General features: G+C 37.8%; 1 protein-coding gene across 14 annotated transcripts in view; it reads left to right on the top strand.

Moving 5' to 3' along the window:
• The window catches only part of tfec (transcription factor EC), a 61,268-nt gene extending 51,062 nt beyond the window's left edge, over positions 1-10,206 (top strand). For 10 of the 14 annotated variants that reach the window (XM_055154151.1, XM_055154154.1, XM_055154150.1 and 7 more), the window contains 7 exons: positions 373-627; positions 1,508-1,609; positions 3,454-3,574; positions 4,720-4,776; positions 5,489-5,564; positions 6,452-6,599; positions 9,311-10,206. In XM_055154151.1, the coding sequence (XP_055010126.1) occupies positions 373-627; positions 1,508-1,609; positions 3,454-3,574; positions 4,720-4,776; positions 5,489-5,564; positions 6,452-6,599; positions 9,311-9,784 (1,233 nt within the window). In that variant the 3' untranslated portion in view covers positions 9,785-10,206. The remainder of the gene's footprint in view (positions 1-372; positions 628-1,507; positions 1,610-3,453; positions 3,575-4,719; positions 4,777-5,488; positions 5,565-6,451; positions 6,600-9,310) is intronic. The other 4 variants (XM_055154155.1, XM_020920031.2, XM_055154159.1 and 1 more) reach the window with 3 other exon arrangements.
• The last annotated feature ends 15,158 nt before the right edge of the window (positions 10,207-25,364 follow it).

Raw genomic sequence — 25,364 nt, 5'->3', positions numbered from 1 at the left:
TGAGTAATGTAAAAACAAATGACTTAATAATGATTAGTAAAGGGAATGATTAGCTGATGATTAGATCATACTCAAACAATGAGATCAACCAAAATCTGTCTTCCTCATCTCAAAAAAACAAAATTAACACCTGACTAAATGTCTGTGTAATCCCGCCGTCATCTAGGTATGTTCCATAGCAAGAGAAAATTCAACTGAGCAAAGGTTTTCTTCAAACAGCTCGACTCTTAAACTGTTGTCCAGTTGGCAGAATTTGCATTTCTTTTGCTGTAACTGACTAAATAATAATAATAAAAAAAAGAAATGGCTACTTAAACAATACTACAAACCAAAAAATGATGTTTTATCTCAAATGTAAACTTTATGATGCAGGTTCAGAGCCACCTGGAGAGCTCCAAGTTCCAACTGCACCAGAGCCAGTCGCAGCAGGTGAAGCAGTACCTGACGCTGGGCTCCAAATTAGCCTCTTCCGCCGCCCCAGGACACAGTACCATGCCTCACCCGCACACTCCCGGACAACCCATCGCCACCGTGCCCGTCATGAGGCAACATCTGGGCTCCGTGAGCGATGGAAGCAGCCCCAATAGTCCCGTAACTCTGCTGACGATGGCAAACCCAGATGGCGAGGTGGGTGCTACTTCTCTATGTGAAAGTACATAAGTTTACGCTAGGTCGCAAAGTGCTTTTTAGTGTCTGGAATCTAAAAATGAAAGTAATCGACTAACTCATCAAATGTGTTGTAACTTCCTTGTTCGGTTTTCTTTCTCGTCCTGTCACGATAACAGATTTTGAGGAGAATATAGACTTAGACTTAGACAAACTTTATTGATTTTATGGACACAGAAGTATAATAACAAAAAGCAAAACTATAAATCGTACTGCTAAATTCAAAATTAGCAGCAAAAAATATTTATAGACTGTAAAATAGAAAGTACAATATACAAAAAGGAAATTTAAACACTTTAGTAGTTAGTTTGTTTCTCTTCTAAATTATTTATTCGACCTTCTTCAGCTCAAATGTTGTTGTAGTAAAGAAAATAACAGAAACTCCTCCACTAGTGTAAAATCAGTATAAGTATCGTGATAGGCCTGTTTCTAGTTTTGTTTTAATAGCTCTAAACCACTTGTGTTAATGTAAAATCATGTCTGTTACTTTGTTTACTACTTGTTATCAGCAATGTGTCAAAGTAGATTAACTTTTATAACATCAACAATGCAAACGGCTCTGACTAATCAACACTGTGATTGATTTTACTCTCCCTGCCTTGCTCATCAATAACTTCATACAGTCTGAAGATGAGATGAGAATTTTCATTGATAACAAATGCATGATTTACCACCTAATACTCAGCAATGGAAAGCTAGTTATTATTGGATTATTCTGTAACAGTCCCTCCCCTTTTGTGGTGTATATTTTGAATGTACTATGAGCTTTCCAAAGTTTAACATGGACAGTATTGGTATCAGTCTGTCCATAAATATACTGAAAATCGCTGTTTTCTTTTAGTTCCCTATGGATGAAGTTATTGATGACCTAATTAGTCTTGAATCCGGGTTCAATGATGGGGGCTTGGATTGCATGGAGCCCAACATCATAATGCAAAACAATGTAAGTATCAATCATTGCTAAGCTAATGTCTGATGATTTTTGTCCAATTAACAACTTTAACTCCAAGTCTGTGTAAACATGTATGTGCAGCTTGACTGGCTTGGGAACGGGGGGACCCTTCTTGGAAAAGGGGCAGCTTAAGTCTCGAGACAAGTCAAAGTTCACTTAGCTTAGCAACATTTCTCACATTACTTACCAAGATCAACAATAAAGATTAAAGGCGCACTGTGTAACTTTTCAGCTGGAGGTCTGTCACCTTCTTGTTTCTATGGATATGCCATTGCAATATGATGTTAACTAGTTTTGCCTTACATTTATTCATTTACAGATGGTTTTATAGCTCAAAAATACTTAGAAAAACAGGATTTGTGACTGTGAGCGGGGTTGCTTCTTCACAGATCTGACCTGTAACTTTGTCTGGTTTGGTTTCCATAAAGATAGAAAGGTTTAATGCCATACTGTGAAACAATCCGGACAAAGCAATAACATCTCCATGGAGAAAAGCCTTTGACGGACCACAAAAGTTACACAATGCGCCTTTAAGTTAAAACAAGAAGCGTCATAGGTGACAATGTGAAGTTAGTATGCCTAGGGAGGTATGTGGGGACCTCAACGCAAGAAAACTTAAGGAATGCAATGACAACACAGCCCAATACAGAAAGTGATTGTGAATGCAGTTAAACATGCTGGCACTGACAACACACAACAATATGGTGACAGAGGCAGGAATGAGTGGGTGGGAGAAGGCGAGATTCACAAAGTTGCAAATAGACAAGAGATATCCAGCCATCAGATTGGGCGATCGCAAGCACTACTCCCTACGGGCTTGCTCAGAAATGATACGGAGATTGATTCATTCTAATTAGTCATACAGTACTACTATGCATCTTGTCATTTTGCGGTGTCAACACATCCAGGAAAGCAGATGTAGGAGGACTAAAAGTGATTACGATTGAAGTGGAATATGGCGTACTGTTGCAATCTTTCACTTTGATAAGCAGTTGTATCCCACCCTCCTCCATCTTGCCGAGATAATGAGACAAATGCTTGCAAACCACAGCAAATGCAAATATTTGAAATGTCTGCGTTTTTCCTTCTATTTTGTTTCTTTCTTCAACCACTTTCTCCCCCCCGCCGTCGCCAGTTCTCAGCCTGACATGCAGCGTTATCGTCTACCCCGCTCAATTTGACACACATGTCGTAGTTGAAATCGGCTGCGCGCATCTTCGGAATCTTCGGAGTTCCCATAAATACACAAATGCGAATTAGACACACACGCATGTCAGCACGCTATATCTTGACATTCCCTGCTCCGACTGTGAAAAGGCGTCATTATCGGCCAAACTTGATGCATGCTTTCCCAGACAAGAAGGGGGCCATATAAACAGTTTTGCCTCTGTCTCCAGTAGTTGACCTAGCTAGCCTCTTCATGCGACGGCGTACTATTTTCAACACAAAGGCTAGCACTGTTTTGGGTGAGACTTCTAAGTAAAAGCTTTCAAAAATGGTGGGTTTAACAGATGTGTAGCCCTGGATTGTCGCTGAGAACAAGGGTGAAGGTCAGGCTTACATGAACCCAGAGCCTGGTTACATGGCGCTGTTTGCAATGTTAAATAAGTAGTGATGTTGTTTGGGGTACTATCGCTCCCTACGGTTAAAACCAAAGCAAGTATCCTGGGGGCAGACAACCTCTCTTCCTACGTCTCTGTTGACTTTTCATCTTTTACAAGTTTAGCCTTTAAATCCCACTGACAATAACAAAAGACTCACAGCAGCCCTAAACAAGCATTTGTGTTGTAGAAACGACTGACCCTTTCCTCTATCTTCTTTGTCTTCTTCTCCAGGTTTCCCTCAGTAGCAGCATGCTGGACATCTATGGGGGTGAACAAGGTATGAACCCCCCTAGTGGTGGAATGAGTCCTACTTCTAACCCCACAAAGCTCACTGTTAAAAGGGAATACACAGGTACGAACATATACCATAGCTTTAAACGTAATGCTCACTAACAAATTACTACATATAAATAAAGCTTAAATTCATACACATATTCCTAACTAATAACATTTAATTTAACATAATTTGAATTACTACAGCATACAAACATACTTTTATACACAATACAATTTGAATTACTTTACATTGCTAATGGTACTGACTTTGTATTACCCCTTTTGAGCAAGTGGTTGTTTTTAAAATGTTACTTTTGGTACAGTTGTGGGAAAAATGTATTGATTTTCTGTATATATATATTGCAATTGTGATTATATTTATGATAGAAGTTAAATAATGTCATTGCACAATAGCTCTAGGAGGCTTAACATTTGAGAGAAGACTGAAATATGAACTAATAAAAGAATACATAAGTCCCATGATTTTTAGAACATGTTTGTAGAGGTCTAAGTACAGCACATGTTTTCTGTAAAAGAGAAAGAATATTGTGTTCTTTAGCGAGATTAGATTATCTAAATGATTCTAACCTTTACTATTTGATAATTGCACCAACTCAAATTTCGATTTCTATTCAATCGTGGTATATGTGCAACCCTAAGTCTACCCAATCTATTCTTAGCTGATACAACTCGACTCAAAAAGCCAGAAATCCTAATTGATTTAGGAAATAGAAAGAAAGCCACAAAAACCCTTCTCTCGAGGGGCAAATAAGTAAATTGGCATCTGTTTCATTGGAGTGTGGGGTGTAGAGGACAATGGGCTGTTACACAGACTTGAAATTGTCCTGATTGAATCAACACAGACAAATTGGCAAATCCAATCTCAGGTCCCCAATCATGTAATTTGGAAGAATGTGAATACAAATATGGACACATTTTTGTCTCGCTCACGCACAAGAGAGAATTGGCTAAACTGTCTTAATTACTGAGCAAGTAGTTTTTCAAAAAGTTTCCATTTCCTACAATGACTAGACCCTTTCACAGTGTGTTTGTGTGAAAACTAATGTCAAGCTGTCTGACCTTTGCCCGTAGTTCCCCCAAAATAACGGCGCCTCGGCTGACTGGACTTTCTGTTGTGGTGTTTTTGTTCATTGTCTTTCTGTTTCCAAACTAATGTGCGGAGCTAATCAATTTCCGTCTTTGTTTGATTTATTTCAACAGAACACGACACAAGGGTGATGGCCAAAGAGAGGCAGAAGAAAGACAACCATAATTTGAGTAAGCAGCTTTCAATTTCCTGTTGTGGGAATTTGGTACCACTTTATAGTATAATTTCTAACAACCATTTGCCTTAGAGCCACATTAGCCAAAAACTTCAAATAATCAGTTTTATTTCTTGCACTTAAAAACATGAATCCTTACTCTGAGTAGGCAAACCTGAAATGGGGTTCCTTTGGATATCATCTTCCACAGTATGACAGAAATCTTATCTATCTCAATTGAGAATGTTCTGAAGTATAATTTTAACTTTGTATGAAATCGCACAGATGACATGCAACTTCCACAGAGTTACATGTTGTAAACTATTACTGTTTGTTCATTATGAATGAAGTTTTTCTTCACAACTTACCAACTGATAAGGGCATAATTTATGCCCTAAACACAAACAGTGTATTGTAAAAAATTATCCAAATGTGTTTTGTAACTGTTATGTATCATTTAAAGTGATTACAAAACAGCTTAAAAAACAAACAAAAACCCCACAACTTTAATATTACGAGACATTTTGAGCCAAAATTGGCCAGTAAATCATCAATACACCAATTTATAGACCAAAATGGGATACTGAAGCAATGTCATGGGACCCATATCTGATCAACACTGATATCTGATACCAGCATTGTACCATTGCATCCCTAGTTATTATAAATTTTAAAAGTATAATCAAGGATTTGTTTACATAAGTCTAATATTTGTCACTTTTTTGCAGTTGAAAGAAGAAGGCGCTACAACATCAACTACAGAATTAAAGAGCTGGGGACTCTTATACCAAAGTCCAACGACCCGTAAGTTTCCATACACGCTGGCACACATTTGACTTTATGTAAAAGGGAGAAGTGTATTACATTCACGGCACAAAGACACTCAAAACGCTGTTCATTGAATTTAAATGAGCTCTCGAGTACATTTCAGTCATATTTGAAGAGTGCACTTGAACCTCCATTGTTGTGTGCGCTCCAGGAGTCGCACATCCTCTCTCAGGTCCCTGCGGTTCAGCTTAAAGCATGAATGATGAGCCAAAAGGGTCAAACGCATAGAAGCGGGCCACACCATTTGAATCAAAGTTTGAAGCACAATCGGAACATAGAAAAGGCCGACTATGACACTGAATACAAATCTGACGGCCATCTTTTCACTATTGAACTTTGCTTCAAATTTTAAATGGGGGTTTTAGCGTCGTCATCGTGTCATTAACATTGGATAAAGGAGATTATTAGCGCGGAGCATGCCGACGTCTCACTCGTGCGGAAAAGGACATTTTTACTATGGCTACCCTTTTCCATTTTAAAGCCAAAGCAATAATATCTACAAAATAATGACTTGCACTCTTGCACCTTAAGTCCAGCTCCCCATTCTCTCCTCCTGTCTCCCAACTTGAGCTCATTTTCCCTTCACCTATTTTTACTCACGGATTAATTTTACCGAACAAGGAGGTACGAGAATGGACTTTGAGCATTAACTATTCTATTAAAATTCCCATTCTGCGCCCCCCATGTAATGTCCAAAGAATGAATAATTGCCCCATGTAAATCGCCATTGCCTATTCATATCATAAAAAGGCAGGAAAAGCCGGGTTTTCAAACTTTTCCGGACGTGGTAAAAAAAGGAGGATTTCTGCAGACGTTGGAGGTGTAAAGGTAAAGGTTATCGCTAACACTTGTCTTTTTTCCAGGGACATGCGCTGGAACAAAGGCACGATCCTGAAGGCCTCGGTGGAGTACATCAGGTGGTTACAGAAGGAGCAGCAGCACGCCCGAGAGTTGGAGAGCAGGCAGAAGAAACTGGAGCAGGCCAACCGGAGACTTCTGCTCAGAATCCAGGTATGGGAAACAAACATACACACTATACAAATATGAATGGTTCTCATGGTTTTGTATCAGCTCAATTAGAACTTTAAGGTACAAAACAATGGACACAAATAGAAATCTAAATATTTATATAGTTACAAATGAGTCTTCTTGGAAAATCAAATCTGCTAATATATAAATTTCAAAAATATGACTATTAAAAAACAAGACAATACAGTGTTGTTGCAATACTAAAGTTTCAAATTGAGTTTTGACACTAAGGAAAAGGCTTCTTACTCAATACAAGTTTCGGTACCACTTTGAAAATAAAGAAATTACATTTTGGTAACACTTTATTTTAGGGTGCATTTATTAACACCTAACTAACCACTAATTAGCATAGTTGTAAATAGTTAATTTGTCATTAATTAGTATTTATTCAACCCTTATTAATGTCCAATTCCCCATGAGCTTATTCTGCTATTAGTTAGAAATTTACAAACACTTTCCTATTAATACACTCCTTATTACTGCTTATTAATATGATAGTAGGCAATTTTTCCATTAATTATGATTCTAATAAACTTTAGTCGCAAATAAGTAAAAACTACATTTCTTGTGCTTCTAGTCTTTAACAACACCCTTATTACGAAAAGCTTATTAGAATCATAATTCATATACAAACATGGCCTTGTATCAACCTAATAAGCAGCAATAAGGAGTGTATTAATAGGAAAGTGTTTGTAAATGTCTAACTAATAGCCGAATAAGCTTATAGGGAATTAGACATTAATAAGGGCTGAATAAATACTAATGAATGACAAATAAACCATTTACAACTATGTTAATTAACAGGTAGTTAGACGTTAGTAAGTGTACCCTAAAATAAAGTGTTAGTATAATTTAAAACACAAAATAGTAATAGTTAATTTAATAATACCAACTGATCTTCTGCGAGTTATGATAAAGATGAAAGCTGATTCTGTAAAGGTCAAGATTGAAAGTTAATTTAATGAAGGAAAACATATTTGTATCAGTAGAAAAGCAGCCAAAATCCATAGACAGGACGTCATCATCTGAAAATAGTAACACCATTGACATGACAACTAATACTGTAATCTTGTGTAGCAAACTGACACTCATGTATTAGTCGTATTCAAACACCGCACACTCCAGGCCTGACACCACTCTCCTCTGTCAAAGTCCTTGTGCTTCTATCGCTGCTCTAATTTCCACCACTAAAGCTTTACGACCCGGCAACGTAAACTCATTTCCACCTCCAAAGCTTTTACAACCCCGAAACCTAATCAAGACACCCCCCTACTGATGTTTACATGACACACACACACCCGCCCCCCCCCCACTCTCTCGTCTCCCGGTGCTAATTACCTGTTGAGTGCTAAAAGTGTGCCCACCCCCTCTCCGTGGGGTCAGAGGTCGATGATGAGCGCTAATAGGAGAAGTTACACTGCTTAATGACGCATGCCTTCACATCAGAGTGTGAAGTTTTACAGGCAGAGTTTATAATTGCAACACTTGCTGGTAAGCACTAGTCACACTTAATGGATGACACACAGGTAATGCAGAGGTCAAGCTGGATTTTGTCGTTAAAAGTGGTTAGTGGTTAGCAGATTAAAGGCAAAGCAGTGGAGCCAGTGAGTATTCCCAGCTTGACAATTAATTTGTTTGAGAATTAGTAATTTTAAGGTACAGCTAAAAGGCTTTCAAAAATAATCTAAGGTTTTACTTTTAATTTTTTGTTAAAATCTGAACTGATGATTCATTCCTTACTAGCCACACTATGTTGAAAATTGTTATGACTAGAAATGCCAAAAATTGGGCAATACCATTTTCACTTTTGTTGCACAATTACATGTGAAAAAAGAACTAGAAATAAATGAAATTACAGAAAATTTATAGTTTCAAAATTTGGTAACACTTTATAATAACTACACCTTATTTAGCCTTAAATAAAAGCATGAACAAAGACTTAATTAATAATGGTTCACGCTTAGTAACTACTTAATTACTACCTGAATTAGCACTTAACTTGCACTTAATTCACCTGTGCTGTAAATAGTAACTCAATACTTCTTAATTACTTATGAACTAACCAATTGCATGTTTACAAATGCATATTTAAGTACACATTTGAGCATTTATTAATCATTAGTAAGCTATGAGAGAATGATTTACTAATAATGCAATGCAATGATAATTCAGGCAGCTGTTATCTGTTAGTTAAGTCTTTCTGAGAGCTTTTCTAAAGTGAAGGCTGTTGTGCTTTATTAAGAATTTGTTAAGGTTGGTCAAATTCCAGAGAAACAATAATGCATTACTAGTAAATCATTCTCTCATGGCTTACTAATCATTAATAAATGCTCAAATTTGTACTTAAATATACATTTACAAATGCACACACAAATAGTTAATTCATGAGTACTTAAGTAAGAAATAGTAACTATTAAGTAACTATTTACAGCACAGGCAAATTAAGTGCAAGTTAAGTGCTAATTCAGGTAGTAATTAAGTAGTTACTGAGCGTGAATCATTATTAATTAAGTCTTTGTTCATGCTTTATTAAGGCTAAATAAGGTGTAGTTATTATAAAGTGTTACCCAAATTTTTTACAGATTCAAGTTTGAGAGCCCAAAATAAGCACATTTTACTTTATACTATTATTTTTTCAGACGTGTTCATTATCTTGTATTATGAATCCTAAATATTCCCTTTTTCTCTTCTAGGAGCTTGAAATCCAGGCCAGAGCGCACGGTCTACCCAACATGGCTGCTCCAATGGGCTCTGTGGAGCTGTCGTCCCACCTCCTCAAACAACAACAGCAGCAGCAGCAGCAGCTCTCCCCTCAGGCACAGGCCCCTCCCCAACCCCCCCTCTACCAAGAAGACCCCAACGTTGACTACCTCCAGAGGATTGCTGTCGTGGCAACTGTCCCGACACTCCCTAACGCCGGAGCACCCCAAGAGCACCCCATGACCACCGCTGATGGGTGCACCACGTTCTCTGATCCGCTGTCCCACTTCACAGACTTCTTCAGTGCCACGCTAAAAGAGGAGCACAGACTTGACGACATTCTCATCGACGACCCGCTATCCCCGTTTGGGACAGACCCGCTCCTGTCGGCAGGGTCGCCAGGTGCAGCGTCCAAAGACAGCAGCAGGAGGAGCAGTTTTAGCTCAGCCGAAGGAGAGGAACTTTAATGGACAATAATACACTGAAAGACTGAGACCTAAACACATTTTAGTATTAACAGACGATCCACTGCCTCCCGATTGGACTGAAATGACTTATGGGAAAAAGGGAGACAATCACTAGCCTTAAAATATTGTCAATATTTTGTATTTTTTATTTTACTTATTACAACACTGGGTAGTCATACACTGTAACATATGTAAATAGTCACTGAAAGTATTCACTTCCCTTTTCACAGCTGTGCCTTACTCCTATTTTTATTTCAAAACCAAGGAACTGTATTTGAACTATTTACCGCAAAATTAACATGTATTCTGTGTTTTTCTATTTATGTATGTTTTTAACAACATTATACTAAAGTATATATTATCTAACATACTTCTCATGCTAGTAGGGGTGGGAAAACATAATAAACCCCTTGTTTCATAAACATGATTTTGTCTGAATGAATTTCAACTAGAGAGAGAGAGAGAGAGAGAGAGTGAGAGAAATATATACCAGGGGCTCAAAGAAGAGCTGGAGAAGGTCTGGAAGGTGAAGGCATTAGCAGACTGGAGGAGTGGTTACAGCAGATCCCAAGAAAAATATCAGACATCTCAGTCCAGAAAAATGCAGAACTAGGAACAGGAAAGATACTGCACAAAACTCTCAAGCTCCCAGGGTTCTGGTAGAGGGCCCAAGCTGGATGAGGGTGAGAGAGACTGACCACTGTGGAAGGTGAGGAACACATGATTTATTTTTTACATTATATATTCTTACAGTATATTTGACGCTCTAATAGGAATTTGTTTTCAATCCAAAAAGATAAATCCAATAAAATTGACATAATGACAATTCTTCCAATCTTTGAGATTCAGCAGATTTGACATAGAAAACACCAGTGTAAAGTCTCAAACCAAACACCTGAAACTTACCAGTAGAGTGACAGGTCAAAGGTCATCTGGAGCAGAGAGAATGATTGTGAGATCACAGAGGAGAGGCAGTGATTGTACTGAGCTCACATTCAAGTGAGGAGCTCTTGAGGTGAGGAAGCTATATGAACAATAGTTCACTGACAATCTTAAAGGTGCACTGCTTAACATTTCTGATGGAGGGTCCACCACCCGCAGGTTACAGCACTATGCTACATTACAATTCAGATCTGTGGAAAGTTGCTCCTATTCACAGAAGGAATTATTGTATTTTTGAGCAATAAAAACACCCATAATCAATAGATCGCAGATGGGTATATCTAAGGTAATACCATGGAACATTCCATGCAAAGCAAGAGTACCTGTCTTCATGTCTTCGCTACCTGTCGCCATGGAGACAGGTAGCGAACCCTTCACCAGAAAAGTTACACAGTGCACCTTTAAACATGAATGACAGGTGATGTTAAAAGAAGTGCAGTTTTGTAAAGATCATTTATTCTTGAACATCTTACATAATCATGATCATCCTATAGCTATAGATCATTACATCAAAGCAAAATTAAAAAAGAAAGCAAGCAAAAGCTACTCTAAGATGTGTTAAATACACTTTAGTAAACCTCAGTTTAATATTTTGTTAACAATGATTTAGGCTTAGTAACTGTTGTGGAATTTTGCATCCCCTGCATCGGCTCAACAAGGACACCTCCAGTTCACTGTTGACATTTCTCTGTGGTTACCTCTGGCATCATCCAACTATTACAGATTTTGTCCTTCTTTAACATGATCAGTTTCTTTGGTCAGCTCACAGAAGCGGAGTGCTATGCTTTTCTCTTTTTATCTCGGCCATGCTGTCCTTCTTAGCTATTTAAACCTCCTTGTGTGGAAGCACAGTCAGGCTTGAATAGCCAATATTAACGCGCAGTGTTGAGTGTTCAGGTTCACCAGGTCCCAGACTGATGATGAATAAACTTCTCCTGCCTCAAACTCCAGAGTCTCCTGCCTCTCTTTTTACAAATCTAGGACTCATTAGGACAACACTTATTTTCCCTAACAGTAACTACTTAATTCCCTAACCTATTTAAGTAGTTACTATGCCTGAAATTGTTTTAGTTCATTAGATTTGTTGATTATGAATTAAGTCTTTGTTTATGTTTATTAAGGCAAATTAAAGTGTAGTTATTATACCAGTATCTAATTTGCATGTAAAAGTTTCTTGTCTACAGCCACAAGTTTTACTCTTATCGCTGCCACAAATACTGTAATAACTTGTACAGATAATATTAAAAGTACCCAAAAGTAAAAGACAAAAAATATCCAACTACTTTTCACTCCTGCTTCAGAACATAACTATTGATGTTTGCAAATTAAGACACAAACCCTTCTCTGTTTTATGAATAATTTAACAGATAATAATCAACATGTAGCAGTTAAATCACAACACCATTAATAATACCAACACAGAGAAATACAGCAACATCTCCCACATGGGCTCTCATCAAAGTGATCCGGGCTTAATGTTTGAGTCAGACTTATTAGTGTTTCACTATAATGCAATCGAAACCGCTCTCCTCTTTAGCGGCAAATAAGATGAACAAATCAATGCTTATAGAAAATTGCCTCTCCAACTACAAAGTGGTCAGTCATGTTTAGGAGTAATTGGCCAAAGCTGTTATGCAAGGTAAATATAGATTTCCATTAAGGCTGAAAAACATGAAGAGTGGATGAAATTAAAAAGCAAAGAGCCTGTTTGATTTTTCCATGTATATGAGAAAATATACGAACCCAATTTTTCTCATGCATTCTAAATATTAAAGTACATAGTCTATAACAGGTTTTCATGTTGCTCTAATTATTACTTGGTTTGATGATAATACCTGTAGTAAATATTTATCTCAAGTTTTACATCAATTAAGTGGCAGTTTGTGGGAAAAAAGTTGAGAAAATACAGAGCTGAGTTCTAAAACAGAATCTCTACCTATGGCAATCAAAATTAAATAAAGTAATTTTTTCAGAGAGTTTAAACCTTTTAATAAAATAAATGCGTTGTCATTTGTTTCGAATAATAACTATTGTGCAATTTAGACAAGTTTTGGTCCTTGTTGACATTATGGTTGCTTGGTAATAGTTATGTTATAGTTATCAGGAAGTAAACTAATAAACCTCAGCAAAATTTTAAAAGTAGAAAAAAACAATGTAAGGTTTTTAGTAAAATCTTAATCTATGATGTTAATTATGTTTCAGTGAAATTAATAGTCATATCTGTTATGCATTTTAAAGGGCCCATATTAGGCTATTTTTGATCTACAGTACTGGTCAAAAGTTTTAGAACACACTAATTTTTCCAGTTATTTATTGCAATTCAAGTCGTGCAAATCCAATGAAGAACTTGAAATGGTACAAAGTTAAGAACTGAACAGCCAGAGGTTAAAAAAAAGATAAAAGATAACAAGACACAAGTCCAAGCTTTGCCAAAACTACCCCAGCAAAAAGAACAAGATGGTAAAGCTTGAAAACATGGAGTGTCCAGCACAGTCTCCAGACTTAAACCCCATCGAGCTGGTTTGGGATGAACTGGACAAAAGAGTGAAAGCCAAGAAACCTACAAGTGCCACAGATTTATGGGAACTTCTGCAACAGACTTGGGAAAAACTTTCTGAAGGATATTTGATTTCTATTGTAAAAAGAACGAGCCACGAGTGTGTTCAGCTGTTATATCTGCCAAAGGTGGACACTTTCATGAATCAAAATGTTAGAATACGTTTTGGTAAGTAAAAAAAATGAAAAAAGTGTGGTGTTCTAAAACTTTTGACTAGTAGTTTATGTAATAATGTTATAACATGGAGTTGTATTTTGTTTCATTCACACATGTTTAACACACAAACACTGCTTATTTAGGCTGAGTTCTTCTCTCAAACTGAAAACACTTGGTTCCACCTTGTGATGTCATGTGGTAATACCGGAAGTGCTCCACTGTGTTTATAAACTCCATTTATCTTCACTAGAATAATTTGGATAACTTCAGACCTGTAACTGCCAACTGCCTCTACTGAACTAAAGGTAAAAGGAGCTGTTCACTTAAAAACTACCACTACATGACATCACAAGGTGGAACAGACCATTTTGAGCTTTGGAAATGTAGATAGCCCAATAATCCAGGGTTAGTCCAACATGTGTGAATGAAACAAAACACAACTCCAGGTCTGTTTTTGATGAGGCAACAACATCATAACATGGCTTCAAACTTGCAGGAGTCAGTTTTGCATAATATAGCACCTTTAACTGTTTTTATTTAAACTTTACTCAAAGCTTTTTTTTTTTTTTTTTTTTTCATATCAAAAGCCAGATCGAGGGCCATAACTTCATGTGTGCTTCAAACGGAAATGTGGTCGGATGAGGCAACGGTGACATCATCAGAGCGAGACACTTTTTATTTGGGATATCACACTTCATCAAAATACGCCACACGGACACGCAGGAAGTCATATGAACTGTGAACAAATATGGTCAAAACAGCGTTGGCTTTTCGACTACATTGTTAGGTTAAAAACATTAGCAAAGCATTTGGGAGAACTTTATTTCAGTCCGACTCCTACGCTCTTTTCCTGATCCAATATTTTAGGGTGTGCTGAAGCTTTCCAAATGGGCACATCTTGTAAAGCCATTGTTTCATTTGTTTTAATGGTGTTCAGAATGGTGTCCCTCAAAGAATTACCTGTAACAGTACGTTGTGTTCACATGATGTCATAACACTCTGAAGGGCCTACGGTTTAAATTGAAGAAGGATGAAATAGCTATTGTGTAAAAATGCAGATGTTTTGACTTTATGGTTACATTACGCTATTTTCTGATCTACTTTATCATCTTTTTTCCTCATCACAAACATACCTGGAGTTGTGTTTTGTTTCACTCACACATTTATCACACAAATCCTGCATATTTAATTTATTTTGTCAAACAGAAAACACTCCAGTTCCAGTTTATGATGTCATGTGGTGATACAAGAAGTGCTCCACTGTGTTTTTAACTCCATTCACCTTCTCAGGAACTATTTGGACAATTTCAGCTCTGGGATTGTCAATCTCTACGAAACAAAAGAGAGCTGTTAACTTGAAAACTACCACTTCATGACATCCCAAGGTGGAACAGATCATCTATTTATCTATCTAAAACAAGATAATATATATATAAAAAAAACCTTTAAAACAAGACAAGTGGTGGACCCTAACCAATTTTGATGATTTTGATGATTATTATTATTATTTTGTAATGTAATTTCTTTCTTATAATAACAACCACAAAGACAACAACAGCAACAACAACGACAACAACAACAACAAAATAACAACAACATTAATAAAATAACAATGCCACTTCAAATTTTTCATGTAACTTTTATTCTGGTCTCCATTACCATGTTATTGCTGGGGCATTTTACAAACTAAGAATGTATGTTTTTCAAGCTTTTTATTTTAGCACCTTTAATTGTTAGATAGATACATTTAAAGGCATATTGTGGAACATTGCAGGAAAATGGAGACAAAAATGGAGACAAACATGCCCTCTACCAGAAAAAGCTAGTGCACCTTTATTTATTACTGTTTATATTATTGTTTTTCTTTTCATAGTAAGACATTTTATTGTGCCTTTTAGTGTCAAAGTAGCAGAACCCCTTTAGAGAGTTGTTGCTGTTGTGTTAAAATATCTCCAGCAGGGGGCAGCAGCGAGCTGTGTTTTGAAAGCTGTGCCTTGATAAAAAGTCACCAAGAGAGTGGTGCAACAAAGAGCAGTTGCCTCAGATTATTTAAGTACGGCAATAAAGCAAAATGCCTTTTTCCAACATAAAAGTACCCATTGCAGTACAAAAAGTCGCTGAGCCTATTTTTTTTTCACATATGGAATCAATAATAGCTGGTGTATGGTAGTCCTCCCTATAACTTCCCCATGCAGGTAGGCTATAAACTGACAAATCTGAAAGAGGCAAGTGATGTCGTGAACCTCACACACAGCGGACTGGTTCTGTCACCAAAACAACGTTGTCATAGCTGCTGCCACCCACCAACCCTGACACCAGCACCCTTGGCAGTGAGAACCAGGGAGAGCTGTCACCCGCTGAGCACCCATGCCACCGAAAACCTGCCAAGTCGCTACAATACACTCACCTGTCGAGCCTGCCATTTGCTACTCTTAATCACCTCGCGCTAGCTACGGGGCTGACTCACTTTGGGGCAAATACACATACTACTGTACTGTATATAGGCCTACAGTTGGCAATGGGGACTGGCAAAACAACAAGCCCAATCAAGTGTGTGAACGCTAGCAGCCAAATACACACAAAACAGCAGTGTCTATGGCATCGCAGCTCCACATCCACAAGGAGAAGAGGAAAATATAACTGCCTAAAAGCCCTCATCACAATCTGGACGGTGACAAGAGTTGTGCACAAATTAGGTGAAATTTGAGTGGGAATAACAATCTGACAGGCGCTAGAGAGCCACCAAACATCAAGTGTCAAGTCTATTTTCAGCAGAGAATCGGAGCCCTGTGACAAACAACAGCACACAGCTTCTCAATCAGTCACAGTGTTGGACCAGGAGTGAGGGAGACAGGGGCCCGCTCAGTTCTACCTGCAGGAGAAACCAAGCAGGATCTGAGGTGAAGGTCATAAAGGAGGTCGAATTAAAAGAGAAGTTAAAAGAGATTTTATAGGTGAAACTTTATGTGTTAATTTTGTGATAACTAGAATAATCAGATAATAGTTGTTTAGGCTTGTAAACACCAAAAATCAGTGTTTACAGGCAAAACAAGTACAGATTTTTCAGTTCATAAAAGGATTTTGGAGAAACAATTGTATCTGTAAAACAAAGTACAATGCATTTTAAAATAACTCTTTCAGTCTTTAACATTCTTTTCAGGTCAGGGTCTACAGAGGGTGCACTGAACAGCATTTAAAAATGTTTGCACTCTCATTTCAGGTAAATAAAATCATGACACTTAATAGAAGTGTATTATGTGCCCTCAGTTTGTCAGTTTGGTCTGCACCTGTGCCTGATTCTCTCTTTCCCTTTCTCTCTGTCTTTGTCTGTGTCACTTAGTTTGGCCTTTTTTTGGAGAATTTTCCTTGTCAGAACTTGCACAGATATGACCAGACAGAAAGAAATCAGATTACAGATGTAACTGTTTGCATGACATTTCAGTAATCTGATAACTCCAGAAATCAGATAACGATCAGATTTTGGTGTATATGTAAACAGAGCAGTGATTAGAAGTTTGTTCAAATTCCTAATGAACAATTTGTGTAATAACAAGTCTCAGAAAGTACTTAACTCCTAACCCATTAATTAAGTAGTTTCTAACCCTGAGTCATTCAAAATAAACTATTTGTTCATTATGAATTAAGTTCTTGTTCATACTTTATTAAGATGTAGCTACTGTAATTGACACCTAAAGCCTATGCTGGGAAAAAAAAACAGATACTAAACCTAAAACTTAAAAACAACTAACAAAAATATAAACATTGCAAAAATTGTACTTGAAAGATAAAAAATAAATAAATAAAATTACAGTATTACTGTGGTAGAAAATATAGAATTGTTTGGTTTATGTTATTCAAAAATATAACTTATTTAACCTATTTTGTTATTGTACTTCAGTGAATTTCGATAATGGTGCAGCAGGCGAAATCTTTATCAAATTTAACAAGTATAAAAACATTTATTGAAGAAAAATACCATAATAAGCAGACACCTCCGCGCCACCTGTGATCCCCATCCCAGTTGGAGAGGGCACTGAGCTGAACGCATGCTGCTTTTATTACGGACCACACCCTGACTGGCTCTCCACAAACTCCCACGTCACCCAGCGCCAATACCCTCTACGCATTAACAACGGGACACAAGAGAAACGAAAAAAAGAGAAGAAAAAAAAAGTGTGCTTCTCAAAATGCTATAAAATTAATGTGATTTCCAGGGTTTTTACGAATCCTGCCAGATGCCAAATACATAACTTCAAACAAATTGACTTCCAATTACTGGCGCGGCACACAGCACTTCCAGATGTGCAGCAGATGGGGCAGGGGCGACTAAAGGTGTCCCGGCTGGGCTCTGTGCGTTATTCGGCAGTAAAATAGTGCCTATGCTTGTGTGTGTTTTAGATCAGGCGGACTGCTGCGTGGAGGTGAAGGGAAGGACAAGAGAGGGGTGGGTGAATGAATGAAAGAACATCATTAGCAACAGTGGAGACCCATATGTACCATAAGGTCTAATGTAGAAAGCATAGAGTTGTATCTACAGCAGAAGGTGCAGGATTCGCAAATGTAAACGTTAATGTGATTTTCTGTGTAGCTAGACAGTAAAAAGGGACAATTACAGGCTTGGCTTTTTGTGCTTATTGTATGTTAATGGGCTACAGTATTCTTGCATTAGGTATGATTAAAGAGGGTCCAAATTCTGTATAGGTTTTAAAGCTATATAAGCCCGCTGCACTTTGTTCAAATGTTAACAAAGTCTCGAGTGAGAGTTTGATTTGTAAAGCAAAGAAAATGTTACTCTAGTGAAAGAAGTATGGCTTCCTTTTTGCCACTAGAAAACTGTGGAAAATCTTATGTTACGTTTAGGTCAAGCGAGTTCGGTCCTATTTGAACTGGACAATTAAGAAAATAATAAAAGAAAACAGCCACAATTTAACATAAAATTTACACGCAAGAAAATTGTGCAGTGGTGATATAAATAATCACAATAATTACAGAACCTTTAAAAGTTTCATTTTATTTACTGGCAAACCTGAAAATTTCCTATATTAACTAACACTGTTTTGTACAATATCTTATTATTATTATCAGTAGGATAGTTGTTTCAATAAATCAATAAATATTCAATACAACAAATTAGAAAATGTATTGATTCATATTCAATTCACTAAGATGTAAAACTGACTGCAAACAATATGATAAAATTGTGGAAATAAATCCCAACATTCACACATTATAATACAATAAATACAAAATAAATAATAAAATAATCATTCTTAAAATAATAATGAATGAAAAATAAATAAATCATGTTAAAGAAAAGCAGAAAAATTCATATTATTTTGTCCACAAGATAAAAAAAAAAAAAAAAAAGTGCAGATGGCTGTTCAAAACAATAAGATCCTAAAGTGAAGATTTAGCCTTAATTAAAATGCCATTGGTTTCTTTGTGATGTGGAGCTGTGGGGTTAGTCTGCTCTCATCACTGATCTGTTTCAATGGACCAGACAGACCAGGGAGCTCTGTCTGCCTACCTCTGCCTTTAATTCACCATTAGACTTGTATATGCTAATCCTGCTAGTGACGCTCCCCCCCCCCCCCTCTCTCTCTCTCTCACACACACACACACACACACACACGCACACACGCACACACACCAGAGCCACGCGCCCTTACAGTACGGCCCACATTTTAACCTTGTGTAATCTCACCGACCTTGCAGTGAATGGGGGAGAAGTCAGTGATTGATTTGTAATTCAAAAGAGTAGTGATGACCATTGTACCCCGATGGCCTGCCGCTGAGCCTCTCCCCTACCTACCTCCCCTTTAAATTAAATACACGCAACTAAATAAATGAGCACTTTCTCAAACTTTCATGTTTTCGGTGACCTCTGTATTGTTAAAGCTGATTGTGATTGCATTTTTTTTGGTTTTAAGAAGCCAACCTCAATCAGAAAAGTTCAGTTTTGTCGTCACGCCGAACACTGATGACTTGAGAAACTTGTAATGACTTTTTGGCATGTTTTTTGCAGAGACAACTGAGCAGAGCATACAAAACAATTTGGGAGGAAATTCATATGATTTGATTTTGTTGGGGTTGTCATGGTGCAGGAGCAAATATTGTTTAAAATGTTGCTTTATTCGTTTTTGGCAAGTTGTAAAATTTGACTGTTTCAGTGTGAACTGAACTTACAGAAAGTCAGATCCAGTTCAAGTTGATTTCGAAAGCACATTTAAAACTTAAGCTTCAGCTGACCAAGAAGCTTCACATGAGAGTTAAGAGCAAAAATACTATCAAAAATAACAACAAATATAAAAGTATTTCCTGTCATCTTGTATTCTCCTCTATATGTTAAGAGGATTGGGCAAAAATAAACTTGCCCAAACCCTTTTGGTCTGTACATTTTGTGTTATTCTTAAATCATTGCAACATGATTAATGATAACTAACTACCTAAACTACAATTCAGTAAAAAAAATATCCTGTCTGGTAGCTAGTATTAAAGGCCATGTCAAAGAGTTAGGCTTTCAGTTGTAAACATAAGTCAAAACATAAACAGGAAAACAACATTTCTTGCTTCTTGCCACCTATATGTTTAAAATTTGTAAACTTTGTCATTTGAATCCAGTTGAAATAAATGGTTTATTAGTGAGAATAGTAGAAAGGAGACATAAGTTTGGAGTTGGAGCAGGAGAGAGCAGACATCGGTCATTAGCAGCAGATAATTGGAGCAATGGTCCCTGTGTTTAGGCTGTGATGGGCATCTCTCTGCATTATTCATCTCTCGCCTCCCTGTTCCCTGTGCCGGCCGGGCCACGAGCCATGGGCCTCCGCACAGCTCTCATTTATTATAGATAGGTAATTGTTTATTAAATGCAGGCCTGACCCTATTATGCCCATTACCTCTGCCTCGCACCAGGGCAGCCGTATTTTTCCATATTGTAAAAGATCTGAGGCTCCCCTGTGGAGGACGTGAGGCCGCTTGGCGTAAGTACCGCGTAAGTGTCAGCATCCACACTTAAGGAGAAGAAAAGGAGAAAAGGGAAATACATGGAGATTGTAAAAAAGAGCAGAGCTGGCAGGGAGGAGGATGATGAAAAATCACGCCAATGCCCGCGTGGCAGCCATGGGCCAGAGCAGGATCTCAGACCGAAGCTGAGGGCGTGAGGACGGAGCAAAGACAAAGGAGAAGCTAAAGAGATGCTTTGCTTCTCATTACACTGACTCCTAATCTACCTCTGCCCCGGCCTGGCCAATCCATGCTCCAGGCGTTCACAGGCTACAGCTTCAAACCAGCACGTTTGTCCAAAGCGGATTCATTACCTTAGATAGGACTAGCAATGAGTCTAAAATGTCACAGTTAAAACTCACACATGTCTGAAACCTTTCAAAACAGCCACTAGAGGTCAGTATTACAACACAACTTCACCAGACGCAAAAGCTCTTCGTGGTACCAGTAGACGACAGTGAGCTTAGACTAGACACAGGCGTAAAAAAAAGATGGAGAGGACTGGGAAAATTATTCAGGTAATGGAAATGAATTGAAATGAAATGATTAAGTTGAGTTAATTACTCGGTAGCTTAGGCAAATCAGCTTAACTTATATCAAAATCACTATTTCAGACAGAACGGCAGATTTGAATGGGAGATATTTGGCCAACATCTTCTTTAAAAGCAGTGTATTAAGTACGATTGAAATGACTGATTCAATACAATAATGCCACAGCTATCAAAACCTAAATTCATCTTCTATAGCGGGACTGACAACACAGAGTTACAACAATACACATATGTGATTTTATGAATGACACTAAGTTCTAATGTTGAGGTAAACATTTTGAAAATACTGCAATAAGTGTCAAAATACTGCGTAGATGTCATCCAGGGCCAGATGAGAGGGGTTGGAGGTACTGCTGTGATGTGGTATGATGTAGTGATTGAACACAGGTTATTGGCTGGGGTCTACAGTGATTAACATGGGGTGTTAATTAGCAGGTCGAGGGGAGTAGGGGGGTGCCAGGCTAACAGCGCGCTCTGGTCACACATGGAGGGTACAGTGGAGGCACGGGCTGCCTTACAACAATTAAAATATAAAACTGTCAATTAGAAGCAAAGGAAATTATGGCTTTAACGTGGTTTGCTGGTGTAGTTTTATTCAGGGGGTTGAATTTCTGCAATTGTGGGAGAATGTATTTGAAATTTATGAGTGAACAAAGAAACAATTTTAGCTTAAAATATTAAAAATAGAGAATAACAAAGGATTTAAAACAGAATTAATTTCACATAAAGAAGATTACTTTTATTATTTTTGTTATAAATGTAAAAATAAAATTAGACTGCAACTGTAAATACATAAACATTAAATATAAACACATCACTCACGGTTATAGGAATATGAAAATGTAACCTCAAAAGCAATCACAAACACACAACTGTAACATTGAATGAGCATGAGTTTTACATTTATTTACTAGAACGTAGTGTGTTTGTTAGTTGGCAAATATTTGTGGTTAAATCAGAAAAAAAAAAAAGAAAAAAAAAAAAAGAAAAAGGTGTGTATATACTTCTAATTACTACTACTATAGGACTAATAATAAAAATAAATAAACCTGCAAAATAAGAAGATTCATGAGCAAAAAATAAATAGCTTTTTGATCATAAATATACAAACATTAGAGTGACATAAATAAATACATAAATAAATAATAAATAAATAATCATCAACACCGACAGGCAAATTAATACAAAAATAAATTATGATCAAACAATAAGTAATATCCTTTTCCAACAGCCTCTGCAGACTCTGGTGAAACGTGCTCTTATAACAGTGAGAGAAGAGAGAGAAGAGAGAAAGAGGGAGGGACAGATGCTGCTCGCCCTCTCTCTAATCCTCATTCCTGTATCCAGCTCTGATTAGCCTGCACAGACAATGTTAAAAACCCCGCTTCAATGTACACTATTACTACTTCTACCACTACTACTACCACATCAATGGGCCTTATGTGTTTTCAGCTGCATTTCTGTAAATACTACCAAAGCTGCTCCCTCCGCTGGGCCTTGAACGCTGCGTCCGTGTATCTCTGCTGCTACACCGGGATCAGCTGCGTTCAGGTGTCAAAGCTAAATCTGGAAATAGTTTATAGCGCTGTCAGCCTCGCATGGAACAAATAAAATGTAATTAAATGAGAGCGCACGAAGCAGGAGATGCAAGAACACACCGCGTATTATTTCTAGCATGCAAATTTCTTATTGTTACTGGCCTTTTAATACCCTGAGAGAGTAAAATACGTTTTTCCACATTAGGGTATTTGTCATGTTGAGTTGGAGCTGTCATAGCTAGAACAGTGTGCGCTAATGTGTGTAATCTGCTTTGCAACACATCAATTATGATAGATATGCTGCGGCGCCATGCTTCCAGGGTTTTTATACAAGCCTTGAGGGGAATCCGTCTTTTCTTGTTAGGCAACCTGTTTAGTAAATAATGATCCACTTTGAGGCTGAACGACGCTGTATAATGCGATTGGCTCACGCGCACACACACAGACAGACGTACACATGCACAGGAACGCAGGCGCACACATACAGACACAGATCCATGCACACAGACGCACACACACGCGCGCTTAGATGAGGCCGACTAGATCAAAAATCACTTTAGGTGCAGACTGGAATTCAATCATGGCTGTGTACGTCATCAAGAAACCTTAAACTCAATGCGCTCAGAGGCCAAATGTAAAAACTATAAATATTATCTGAATAAAATCGTCCCAGCAACGTCCGACATAACAAAGAGACACAATGATAAATGTTTACTTTGTACTCTGTGTCAGCCTAAAGTCATTTTCAACAAATTTTATTAGGTTTTTCCAAATTGTGATTGCAAAGTCACTGGCTCCAAAAATTAGCCATCAAAATTACTTACAGATCCAAGTTTGCCTTTACTGTTATTTCAGTAAGATCAAAAAATTATGTTTGGAAAGCATATCTTGCCTTGTCTTATTAGCCGTTTCAAAGTCATTGGTTACAATTGTAAAAATGAGAAGGCTTTTGTTCAGCTTAAGACTGCACTCCAACTGCACATATGTTTTTGGTTCCACATCTGTCCCGGGGCTGACTGATCGGCGTTGAAGTGTCTTGCCCAAGGACAGGATTATTAGGTGTTAGAGTTAGCTTGAACCACCAACTTTCATGTTTTAAGGAGGAACTACTGTTAATAGAGATGGGACCAGTAGCCAGTATTAAGGTATACTGCAGTAAACGCCATGATACCACGAAAATGGACTTCATGACTGTATTGTAAATTATTTTTTAGTTTGGTCTGTGGACAAAGTAGTGGTCTTCACAGATTTGAGTTCATGGATAATTTTTGATCATCATATACATCTACGAATAATGTAAATAAGCAGGAAAGGAGAGTCAGAAGTCTATTTAATGCCTACTCTATAGATCTGTTATTATTATTCTTTTACTCTTAAAATTGATCCGCATTTCTTCAAATCTCTACGCAGCAAAGTTGGGCATAACCAAGGAACAATATCATATTCAAACACTTAGGTCCTTTGTTTATGTTCATATGAAGAGTTCAATTGCAAAAAACAGATATTTCCGATGAAAAAAAAGAGGTAGAGCGCTTCACTGGGTCATAAAAAAGTTAAAAATAGCAGTGCAGTGGCTCTACGAGGGTTGAAACAGTAGTCTTTAAACAGAAAGTTACCCTTACTGGAAAATGTAAAAGTGGCCTCAGGTTTGTACCTTGCCCACTTTTACATTTTCCAGTAACTTTCTGTTGTCTTTGTTAGTTTTGTCTACATGTATTATCAAGGAATATAATATTAATGCATATATAATCAATACTTTAATAGCAGTAAAATGCATTTGGCTTATGAAAACAATACTATACTTTTACTTTTTTTAAAATCCACTTATCTCGCTTATAAATTAACTCATCATATACAGTATAACTCCAAAAAATTCCTTCATCCTGTAGTATTTTTGTCACTATAATCATACTATGAGAACTTACATATGTCCTAACTGTTAACTGACTGATTTTCTCGCTAAGGCTCAAGACATCTATCCCGCTTTGTAAACACTAGCTCCTCTATGTGTTTTGAGTCTGGGGAGCTCTTCAGCCTCGGTCCCGGTGGGAGCTGGAGTGGATCACGCACAGATCCTCCACAGACCGCCCCACATCCCTCTTCACTTCCCCTGCCTTTCACTCACTCACGCTGGCCGTCAGGTGCTGTCAGCGGCAGGTGTAAGAGCCCCCCTGCTTCACTGTGCAATGAACAGCCTCTTAAAGTGTCAGAGTATAAAACCACAAGGCGCACTGGGACTGGCTCCATCTCACACTCTCCACTCTCCTCTGCCTGTGTGTTTGTGTTTTCATGTGGGTTCACGCACCTCTGTCAAAGTGAAAAAGCGCATGGATTTCTGCAGCTTAATCCAGGATAGCGACACAAGACACGGCTGGATATTCTATTTACTATCCCCGCCGGTCCCCCATGTCCCGTAAAGCTGCTCTGAACTAAGCTGGTCCGGGTTAGTGCTCCCCGAAGACAAGAGACTGAGCACCTGCCTGTAGAGAGTGTCAGCTTGTTTATACCAACCAGGACCCACTGCAATGGCTTTATTTATCAAGGGAACTGTATGTAAGATTTTGATTTTCATAAACTTAACATGTTCAAATCAAATATAGCTTTTGATGTTAACAGTTCTAATGCTGATTTACTTTATAATACAAATACAGATCTCAGAAATCAGAAAACTAACTCACATTTAAGTTGCCAGTTTCACTGCTGAAATCCAGGTGGTTTGAACCCAAAACAACTCCCTCTGATCTGAATTGTGATCAGTAAACCCCAGCACTTGCAGCCAGTCATGAATCAGTGCTAGTGCAACCTCTGCAGCTCAGTGAGTGAATTCTGGAGGA

Source organism: Boleophthalmus pectinirostris, unplaced genomic scaffold (assembly GCF_026225935.1).
Source record: "Boleophthalmus pectinirostris isolate CB_2022bp ecotype Guang Dong unplaced genomic scaffold, ASM2622593v1 HiC_scaffold_18, whole genome shotgun sequence".
Lineage (NCBI taxonomy): Eukaryota > Metazoa > Chordata > Actinopteri > Gobiiformes > Gobiidae > Boleophthalmus > Boleophthalmus pectinirostris.
The sequence above is the reverse complement of the archived record's forward strand: the minus strand, read 5'-3'. Positions and strand labels throughout refer to the sequence as shown.